Source organism: Opisthorchis viverrini, assembly GCF_000715545.1.
Source record: "Opisthorchis viverrini unplaced genomic scaffold opera_v5_144, whole genome shotgun sequence".
NCBI lineage: Eukaryota > Metazoa > Platyhelminthes > Trematoda > Opisthorchiida > Opisthorchiidae > Opisthorchis > Opisthorchis viverrini.
The window spans coordinates 1200299-1212034 of NW_008751800.1; the positions used below are offsets into that span (position 1 = coordinate 1200299).

The 11736-nt window shown below is 43.1% G+C and overlaps 1 protein-coding gene across 1 annotated transcript in view; it reads left to right on the plus strand.

The window, feature by feature from the left end:
* The window catches only part of T265_06736 (hypothetical protein), a gene marked incomplete at both ends in the record, with an annotated part of 25952 nt that extends 20063 nt beyond the window's left edge, over positions 1-5889 (plus strand). Inside the window, 2 exons of the mRNA XM_009172073.1 lie at positions 590-3116; positions 5233-5889. Coding sequence (XP_009170337.1) covers positions 590-3116; positions 5233-5703 — 2998 coding nt within the window. The remainder of the gene's footprint in view (positions 1-589; positions 3117-5232) is intronic.
* Positions 5890-11736: the final 5847 nt, after the last annotated feature.

The following is an 11736-nucleotide window of genomic DNA, read 5'->3' on the forward strand; positions in this document are numbered from 1 at the left end:
ATATATATATATATATATATATATTGCTGTGGTGATACTTCCTCGTCACATGACAGCGGTTCGGAGTTCAGATCATAGCCTTGCTGATGAGCTCTGATGAGAGCGAAACTCCATTCTAGCAGTTTCTTCCCTTAGTGCAATCAGGCAGAAAAATTGTTTCATGGCATAAGGGTCGCGAAAGAGAGAATGATATAAGTGTAGCGTCTAATACTTCTTCCAATTTGGGGAGGTGCGAGTGCCACTTTTTACGATGACATTAGTCCGACCATCTATGGATTAGGGATGTCCAGTGATTCACTAATCCTTTTCCGAGGCAAATTCTCATAGGAATTTTTACCTCCGCGTGCTAGTTTTGTCATTCATCACGTGACATCGCGTTTCACTCATTTGGTTTGAAAGGGCCATAAAATCAATACTAAATGCAGGCATCCAAAACCTCCAGCTGGCCTTATAGCCCAGATTATAAACAATAGGTGCTTTGACCACGCTGACCAGAGATTAAGAGCTAAAGATTTTACGACAGGTCAGTTTAAAAAAGTAAAACGTTGCATTCGACCATCAAGATTCCCATGTCATTGCAAATTAGCAGATATCTGACCCAACATCGTTATTCTGTTCTGTCAATGGAAGATTTCGATGCTTCCGAAAGATCCTGTGCGCACACATGGCTTGAAATAGAGGAACATTCAAATGCATCTGATGTTGAACAGGAAAATAATCTGAATGGCCAAGAGATCATGAGTGCTGACCGAAGTGGCACTTCCAAAAATGGTCGTACTGTTCTTCATAACGACAAATTGTCACCCTTAAGCGGAGAAACCAGACCGTTTGTTCCTACGGCGGACCTTATGAACCCTGAGGCAACAGCTCACACAGGTACTGTGAAGTATACCACCAGACTCCGAGCTCTTTCTCCGGATGGAAATATTGTCGAATCTGAAGTAGTACGTAGTTACGGGATGCTAAGCAATACTTTTTTAGGAGTAAATCAGTGCCTTGTTGATGAAACAGACGAGCACCAACTGTGCTTCGAGGGTTTACCAGGTCAAAAAGACAACGACTATCTACCATGTATCAGTTTCCTCACTCATCTCAAGATTTTAAAGGCGGCGGAAAATTCTGAAAGGACAGTGGACAGTCCAACGCAAGAACTTGATCCTGCTGGTCCTGTGATTCCACCTTTGGCGAATGAGACGTCAGTTCAGGCGGATACATTATTGTCCCCTAGAAATGACCCTTTAGGAGTCGATGATCCAACCAAAGTTAGCTACCTACAACAGAGTGACCAGGCCATACACAATGACCCGACACGATACACGCCACAAGAAGTATCACCACGAGAGCAACAAAATACGCAGCAAGAAATGGTGCAGTATTCACGAGAAGAATTGTCAACCAGGACACAAGAAGAAGCTAAGCAAGAAACAGGAGAGCCAAAGCGTGTTTTAATAAGGCAAAAGAGAAGCACACAGCTTTCAGAGGAAGCATCACCAGAGCCAAACTACGGACAGCCAGATCCACACCCCGAACTGCAAGCAACACAGTATCCGTTGCCAGATCTGGAACAAAATTCAAACGGTACAAATGAACAGAAATCTCCTCGTGGGATGCTGGAGGATATAAGTCAACAGCTGTCGGCGACGCTACAGGAAGATCAGCAAACCGGAATACAGGAGGTGCCACATATTACAATTCTGCCACAGAATAGTTCAAAAACGTCACAACAAGGTTTGGAGGATCCTGAAGAGGAACTACAAATGTCAGTAATAGGTGTGAACGAGCAACAAGATGAGCTGAAAGAGGAGATTACGGAACAGGCGCAAAACCAACCGATACATCAAGAATCGCCGCAAGAAGTCGTGGAGGGTTCAAGACACGGCTCATCACAACAACTACAAGGAGAACCAGATCAAAGTACGAAGCAGCCAACAGATGTTCTATTACTAGGGCAGAAATCTGAAGAAGCTTCAGAAAATTCTAGGCAAGAAATGGAGAAGCTGCAAACAAAGCCGGAAATGTTACAAAAAGGAATGCAAGACCTTGAGCAAGGTTCAAGGGAGATAAATGTGCAGGAGCCGCGTCAGGAGTCAGTGGAGGAATTTCAGCAGGTGTTTCAAACACTGCAACCGCAAAATTATGAAAGGACAGAAGAGTCTATGAACGTCATATCGATGGTACAAGAACGTCCAAAAATGTCTGACGAATTATTAAAGAAACCAGAGCCAGATCTACGAAAGCCACACTCCGAACGAGAAGAAGCTCCGGAAGAACTGCAAGTAGAAGAGCGAGGCCTAGAAGTGATGAACAAACTAGGAGTGCAGCAAGACTCAGCAGAAGAAGTGTTCGAAGACCCGCGAAATGAGTTGTCACGAGGAATGCAAAAACAGCTGGAGCAAGATGCAGAGAAATCCGAAAGGGGGAGTTTACAAATCATGAATGAGGTAATACAGCATCTTGACTTAGAGCCTCACTCAGAAAGAAAAGGATCACATGAAGTAATGCAAATTCTAGAGAAAATTTCAAAAGACGAGGAAAGTAAACAGCAAGCAAGTAGAAAAATTGTGGAATATTCAGACAAGAAGGAAAGACAAAAGCATTCTCATGATTCCGAGCAGCTTCACTACCCGCTTGGGAGCGTCAAACCACCTTTGCGCGATGTGAACCAAAAAGACACAACGATGAAGGTGCACGGCATAGAGGATACCAAGAGAAATGTGTGCCATTCTTCAAAAATTACCAACTTATCCAGAAGTTATATTGGAAAGCTACGAGCACTACTGAAAGATGCCTGCAAAGACCTCGGAGATATACAATCGGGCATTGCCCAGCGGGATTTCAGACCGTGTAAACCATTCATAGAACGTGTCGATCAGGTTCCACATATACTGAAGGAGCTCATACCCACACTCGAATATAGTCCTTACGAGAAAGATCTTTGGAAAGCGCGTGACGACATCATACGCACACTCGATGTGACCCGAGACAAACCGGCACTGATTATCTTACGTTTACTTGAATTGGGATTCTACATATTCGAAGTTGGTGCACTGCTGTGTGAAAATATACTTCCACCGAGGTTCGCACACTTGGTGCATGCAATTCTCTCACGCGTACATGTAAGTTTCGCGGTTTCTGCTGATTTAGCAGAAACAGGCTATGGGCTGAAAAACCACTGTTCCCAAAGTTTAACTTTTTCGATAGTCTTACTGCTCAAATTTTATTCTCACCACATTGATAGAATCGTCCCAGGAGTGTAGTTTTGACTAAATTAACATAAAATGTAACCCCCTGAATCAATAAACCGTTCTGGCTCGGGTTCGCATTCCAGGTGATACAACATACTTTCAGGTATTTCTGAAGGATTTCATTGGTCCTTGAATATTTATCGTTCTGTGCAAAATATCTGGGGTATTGATTAGCGCTTTGAGACTTCGCAGTATGGGAGAACTATCGCTAAGCACGCCATTTTTAGCCCAATATCTTTCTGGCGATGATGCGAAAAATATATCCTGGCTATTTTGTCAAGATGGAATAAGTGCCATTTTTGATGGCATATCTATTTTCACGGGTATCCAAACTGGTCTTTTATCGTTGGTTGTTACGGGACCTCTTACGAATATTATCATGGCTCAACTTGATCAGCTGAAGTATTCATACCTGTTTTGTCTAGGTAAGACAGTGTTGGGCCGTTAGAAGACAATATACTAGAAGCGTCACACAATTTAGCAAAACAGTACCAGAAGGTTGTCTTTCAATTTACGTGGTATTACTGACAGTGCAGAAGTTATCATTCCAATAACAAACACTGACAGACGGTATTGCTTTCTTGAACGAATAAATGATATTGACGATTTCTCACTGTGTTTCGTGAAAACTTATTTCTTCTGGCCATATGCATTTCAGTGAGGTCAATTTGTATTCTAGTGCAGGGGCAAATTACCGCATTGTTAACGGCTTTTACTTCTTTGGTTCTCTGGTAACTGACCATGTGATGATGAGATGTGATACCATAGCACCGCTCACTACTGCACCATGATGAACCACACTGTGAACCCCGGATCTGTTCCATTTGTCATATTACTCTGATGACGGTGATGATTACTCTGATATCGTACTCAAATGTATTTATCTCATTGGTGTTCTAAGGTCTAAGCACCTTATACTTGATCATCCTCTCTAAGGATATGGGGTTTTCACCAGGTCCCCAGCTTTTCCGTTTATTTCAACTGTTTATTGGTATAATCTTTCCTTAAGGCTGTCTAATAGTTGTGCACTTGGTGGTGCTATTGCCTTGCTGCAGTCGATGATGATGGCAATAGTGAGCATGATTCTGGTGACGGTGCTAGTGATGTGGTGGGAATTGTGGACTCCACCAATAGGATGCACCCATACTAGATTCGTCACCCTTTTATGGCTACACATTTTTCTCACCATATTCTGCGTGTTCCTCAAGTTGATTTATTTCAACGCAAGCACCATGAAACCTGATCGTTCCACGCTGAGTAACTCTCCACAGAAAGTAAATAAACTTTTTTATAAGTAGCATTGTTATCAGGATTAAAGGCCCAAAGATGTAGTTGTATAGTTATCTCACCTGCTGTATTAAGTTTGCCAAGCGAGCTGCTTGGATAGAGTGCAGTGCTCACTTCTTGGAACACAAGCACTGTAACAACTGTTTTCCCAATACGACTTACTTCCTAGTGTTTCTATGTTTTACTGCCAAAATCGTTTCGGACGTGTGTTCGAGCTTCTTAGCTATCCAAGCACGGTAACCCATGACAAATTTCCCATGGATGTTCATCTGATGTTCGTCCCAGTGGCGTTGCATCGAACTTGGCTAATGTACCCAGGTTGATGACTGGTTTTCCTAATGATACCTCAAACGTTGGTACTGGTCATGGGCAGGAAGAGTTGCGAATATGTCGGAGAAAACTTGCTGGAGCCACCACAGTTGTTGCAGCGGGTCCTCAGGTTCCTCAAGTAATTTCAAGTTATGGACAACGGTCTAGAAGCACGCCCTATCCCCGGAGCCTGAAACCACTAACTGAAAAGTCACCTCCACCTAACAAAAATCACCAAGGACAAAATTCAAAAATTAGCTGAAGTTTTCAGTGTCATATCACACAATGGCTAGATTTATTTCGGTAGGATAAAGGGATTTGACATGGGAAGCTAGAATACTCTTCCCCAAATTTACCCAATCAATAATTACTTCCCATCTCTTTCACGCAGCGCCTTTCGGCGGGTCGTGTGGTACGCCAAATCATCCATGTACCAAAATCATTCGATCCTCTGGTTTCAACTTATTGCAAAGACAGACGGCTGGAACGAATCGAGAATTTTTGCAACTGCCAGATTCGATTGTTGGAGCCAACCCATCCGCGAAGTGAATTTTGTCCACCTGACTGCCGAACACTTGAAGTCAATTTTGATCCCGTGCGTGGTAAACATGTGGGGTTTCTAGATTTGCTGAATCGATGCGTGCATCCAAAGCGCTGTGTTGCACGTATTGCAACCACAGTTTTGCGCCGAGCAAATGGTACAGAATCGGAGATACGAGGTCACGAACTAATGCAAGCTAGCCAACCTAGACCTCGCCTGCTAGAAGTCAGAGCAGATATTTGTGCTGGACCACGGCAACATTTGGCCGGAATGAGAGGTGCAACAGAGTCTGAAGTATTATCCAAATCCGCTTTCGTCTAACTTTTGCTTACTTATTGAAAGCCTAAATTCCCAATAGCATGATTTGCATAGCTGGACACATTTTTGCATGGACTTTCATTTCTTCTTCTTGTTTGAACGGAATGAATGCAAATTTTGAGTTTGTCGGCCACTAACCTTACCTTTGTTTGTTCGGGTAGCCTTCCATCCAATCAATTATATTGGCCGTTGGCGTGAAGTGATATCTGTAGACAGAAAGGGTTTAGTAAAAACATTTACTATCGGGCTTCATACAAGGAAAGAGTATCAACCAACTAAAAGCTTGTCTAGTCATTGGCCTTGGTCACAGCAATCACTAGATCTGGCTTGAAGTTCTCCAGAATGCAGCTTCCATGAGATAGATTTGGACGTTCGAAGAGTTTGTGACCGATTGCAGAGAAACAAAGCCCAACGAGAGATCTATCAACCATCTACCACAGTTGTGCAGAATGAAGTAAAGGAAGCTTTTTAGGATAAGTGCATCAGTCAGCTATGGAACCTTTAGTGAACGACCGATGATACTCATTTACCCCTTCTAAATATGACAGAACGTTCAACCGACTACTCAACTGTACAAGAGCTTAAAAAACAAGGTCTTACTAATCTGGGAGGGTAGAAATCCCAACCTGACCAAAGTTCACAGAATCCCTCTTATACAACTATGGTAGCAATAGCCCATCCACATAGGCTGACGGATAGCGCAAACGACGTTCAAGAGGGTCCATCAAGTGGACCAAACCAGACGAACTAGATCTTAGGCTGGACTCAAGTTCATGTAGGTTACCCCATCGGCCTAACACTTTGTCACCCACTCTAACACACAAAATCTCTCGTTCGATACCTAACAGAGATTTAGCTTGACTTAACTGATTGGTTCTCTTTACGCCCTAAATTTTGACCAATCCCGTAACCTCACTTGGCCTGACGAAGGTTTCGTGTCAAGAGCGAAACGTCTGCCAGAGATAGATTTACTGATTGTTACCAAACTTTTCCGAAAAAGGCCTGACCAATTGTGTTCCCTGAACATTATAATCAGATTGAGTAAAACGGACATCAGCCGGTCGTTTTGTTAGTCAGTCTGTGGCTGGTAATGCAATTGGATTTGCTACACTTTTTCTTTACGGAGGAAATCTTACGTGTGTGCTGTCATCCCACCCAACCTTCTTCCAGGGATTTTTTCGGAAGGTCCGGATTACATCCGGATTACTCCCGTGGCTAACCAAGCAGTATATTAGCCCTCGTACTTACTTTGGGTGGTATGGCAGGTATTAACTGAAATTGTTAGAGCTGAGCTATTTAGTATTATTATGTTATTACTATTATTTAAGCCGTTAGGCTGCTTCTCCCAACTACTACTAGTAACATTACTATCAACGTTAGCAGTAGTGTCATCATCATAACTTCAACTGAAATCGCGGAGCAGTCTAAAAACTTTCCATCGTAAAAAGTAAAGATGTGGCCCACTAATAATCGTGAGATTGATGTCGCCAGCCGACTTCTGTAAATCTCCAACCGCGTATCAGAATACACGGTGTAATCCACAACCATGAGGATGAGGGGCTCTTCATCATTCAGGTTTCGCAACCCTGCTTTTCTACCGGGTTGTTACGTTACGGTGGCAACTGCACTCATTCAGCTAGGGGACTGAGGACAAGATGACTTTTGGAAAACAGTGGGACGCAAGTGTCTCTTAAGAGGTCAACCGCTCGCCTAGTTTTCTACTAAGATTCAATCTAGTGCAGACTGCACTGTTAACGTCTGCAATGTTGCAATATACTAATGATGAAATTTTTGAGGATGCTGAGGGTGCAACTTTGTCTGTATGGTTTGCTGTGCCTGCTGAAGTACTCAGGAACAATAACAGTTTCGAGGACAGTGGGCTAATTTCCGAAACGAAAGTCTTCGCTTTTTGAAACAGGTTTCATAACCGCATCGTGACATGGCTGTTATTTAGATTACTGGCTCACAGTGTATAGTATGTGATACAAAAAGAGAAGGAAACTTGTTATATACTGATACCCAGAGCTTTCTACAATAAGACCTATTGTGGATGTGGTTAGTGAGCATCTAGATAGAAGTCGCCTAGACAAATGTCTAATAGAAGTTGTTAAGAGATAGTGACGATTTAAAAGACCGGTATATTCCATGCCACAACATGTGAAATGTGACAAAATGGAACAGAGCTCATAACACGATGTATACGATCAATGTGTTGCCGCCGTGGGTGTTTTCTGTGGTTAAAATCTATGTTTTCGTTCTTCTTTCTTTGAAATATGTGGTGTGATTGGCAGGACAAAAGCTAACAGCACCTAGATCGTCGAAATAGTTGTCCATTATACGATCCGTTTCTTTTTTCCTAAAAGTATGCTTTTGATTTTCTACTCAGAGAAATGGAAGGTGCGTAGGGTGCTGAATATATCGTAGGGCTCACTGGCAAGTAAAAGCGTTGAAGAGGACAAGTAAAGGTGGAAAACTGAGGAAAAGGAAGGGGATCAGAAAGTAAAGAATGCCGGAAGGTTATCTTAGTTGATCTATTTGGTTGGCCCACGTTGTCCACTTTCGAAAAAAAGGGGGCGGTAGTTAGTGCGGTAATCACAGAGGGGTCAACCTGACCCCAGTTGTAACAAGACTGTTGATGTCACTCGTGCTTCGGCTCCAAACGGTGGTCCGTGAATTTTCCTAAAAGTATGCTTTTGATTTTCTACTCAGAGAAATGGAAGGTGCGTAGGGTGCTGAATATATCGTAGGGCTCACTGGCAAGTAAAAGCGTTGAAGAGGACAAGTAAAGGTGGAAAACTGAGGAAAAGGAAGGGGATCAGAAAGTAAAGAATGCCGGAAGGTTATCTTAGTTGATCTATTTGGTTGGCCCACGTTGTCCACTTTCGAAAAAAAGGGGGCGGTAGTTAGTGCGGTAATCACAGAGGGGTCAACCTGACCCCAGTTGTAACAAGACTGTTGATGTCACTCGTGCTTCGGCTCCAAAGGTCCGTCCGTGAATCACTGACTCGAGAGCAGCAGGCGGGATTCTGCTCTGGTAGAGATCCCGTTGACCAAATCGTCACACTCCGCCATGAGCCAGGAAAACGAATACGTATAAACGACCCATAACTTTCAGTCAATTGGAAAAAGTTTGGAGCCGTTTTCCAAGGGCCTAACAGACGATCGGTAGTTTTCAACTGAGCTTTGATAACACAAGTAGCTTAGATCTAAACTATACTTAACCTCAGCTACCTCACCGTCCCCAAATAAACTGTCGCAGCAATTACGAGCCCACACAGACCAATAAAACCTACCAGTGGTAGCCAAGGCGAATCATCAACTGAAGCATCTTGAAGACTGGAGAAATAACATCGACCAAAAAAGCAAGTTGAAAATTTCCCAACCCATCAAGATTTAGGCAACCACACATTGTCACACACCGACTCGGCTTAGCTACGACCGCTCTCCAATAGGCTCGCCAGTTCCTCACCCTCAATCATATTCACAGATGCTTGCTATTTCCCAACCCATCAAGATTTAGGCAACCACACATTGTCACACACCGACTCGGCTTAGCTACGACCGCTCTCCAATAGGCTCGCCAGTTCCTCACCCTCAATCATATTCACACTGTGATGCTTGCTGATTTCCACCTATTCAGCCATCAGCAGCTATCGGGTGAATCGCAGTCCCCGTCTTAAGACGTCTACATTCTCCAGATCTGCCCTGTGTCCAGTGCACGTTGCGCCATCACCGAGTCTTTGACCACGGCTACTTCCACATCCGGATTCGAATGTGTGCCTCACCTTGGTTCGACGATTCAACAAACCTTGTTCCGTGGGGGACTTAGTGGGTTTCAGTTTAACTAGTGCAGTATAATATCAAGTACTCTAATAATAAATTCCTACGGATATTTATATTCCTTTGCGCGGTTTGGAGGACAAACACAATGGAACTTTTTTCTCATATATTTTTCGTATACACAACTTCTAAAAGTACTTTTAGAGCATAGATAGCTCATATGTGTAGAGGGGAGAAAGGAAATCGAGGGGCCTAAAAGAAATGTGACAATAAGGTAGCAATTATCTTGAAAGAACTTGGCATGGTTTGAAATACAATTACAGTCTGTGACATGGTAAGTCCAGACACCTAGCCATATTTCCAAATATAACCTATTTCATCTAGCTACATCCATTTTGGGCTTTTGCACACCTGAGCTGGAGTGCTGCACGTGACAACGATTGATTGCCAACGTATTCAAACGCATCAGTTTTTAGTGCACTAACCTACAGCACTAAACAAATATGTTACGGCGTCGCATTCAACTACAAGAATTATCGAAAACCGTAATGGAAAATCGAGATTTCATGGAATATGCGACAGGCGGATCTACCTTTGGGGACGGAATAACTCAACTACACCTACCATCAGACATCAGATTTTACCTGTCCGAAAACTGCAGTACCAGACATGATCCATGCCGAATCCGGAAGTCTCATGGAAGCGCGTCAGTTGGAGATCATTCTCTCTTCAAATCTATCCAGTCAGGTTCGATAAAGATGATGGATCAGCGGCGACAGCCGACTTCTTCACCAGGTGATACCAAAGTCAGGAATTTACGGCGTAAAAGCTGTAGTAATCCATTTTAGTGATAATTTTGATTTCGTATACAAATTCTCTCCACACCAGAAAGATTGCAGAATGTTTGGATTTTCTATTATAAGTTTTTGTCCATTAAGTTAAACAAACGCTTTTCGGTCTCAGTTCCTGGGTTGACGCCAAACGCGCAGATAAGCCTAGAGCAGAGGCGACAGACAGTCAAATCGGCCCCTATAACGCAGGGGTTTTGTGACTACGCCCAAGGTGCTTCACAACATGAGTCTAAGTAGCGTTAACCGGACATATGCAGGGAAGACCATCTGGAATTCGATTCAAGTATTTCCTATTGGACAGATCAAGCCATGGTTTGTCCCCTAGTTCACATTGTGCTCTCTGAGACAGATGGCCCTCCAAGTCTAGGCCTCATCCGGTTACGCAGTTTGCACTCCTCTCGCAGAATATCCTAATGGACAAGTATGGATGAGTTATCTAACAAACTATCCCATGCGCTGATGAGTCATTTAGACAAAAATTGTCATTCATTTGAGGGTGACAAGAGTACGATTTTCGTTAGAAAATTGATAGGATCTTCACCAGCTTTTCCGTCAGCGCCACACAAACGGTGGCATGGGATCACTGACGTCTAGGAAGTACGAATTTCCTTATTCATTCGTATTCACCCTTCGAAAGGTTTAAATCTTTGTAGTTCCGTCGGGAGTTACTCACGAATGAAGCCTTTGTGCTGAACAATCGAGACAGCCTTGTTAAGCGTAATTCCTGAAGATGTAGCTGTCTTTGAAGCATCCTTCACCGAATATCTCAAACGGAACTTCTTGTATTTCCGTTATACATACGTCAGGTTTCGATCCTTCGAATTATCATAACCTTTAGGTCAGTTGTTTGAAAATTCAATCCACTCTCGTATGTTTCACACGACTGTATCAGTACACTTGATTTTCGATCGGTGCCCTCGATTCCACGTCTACATTTTACCAAAATTGTGTGACCCTTTCTGTCCAGTGCCTGCGCACGATCTTCCACGTAATTTGCAAATGCAGTCAGTGGAAAAGTCATATACGTCTTCTTTATTCCCTCCAGATCACATAACCATACAAAAGTTTGTGTGATAACAAGACGAGCCACATGGGGATTTTTGTGCCCCCTTCACAGGCGGTGTCTCCAGATTCTAAAATGACGCTAGTCTTCGGTTTTTGTTTTGTTGTTTCAACCCCTAGTTATTCATTTGATCTAGAATGGAAGCGTTGCCCGTAGTGCAGAATTTTTGGCATACACAAGCCACAACCATTCACACCCATAACCGAGCAACACAACTACAGCGTTTTAAAAATGTTCATGTTTAAGTCAGAAATGGTTGTGTAGACTCAGCTCCCGTCAATATGCGCCGTAGTTTTACTTCAGCTATGTCAAATAAACAAGAAACCGCATAAAGACCTTCAT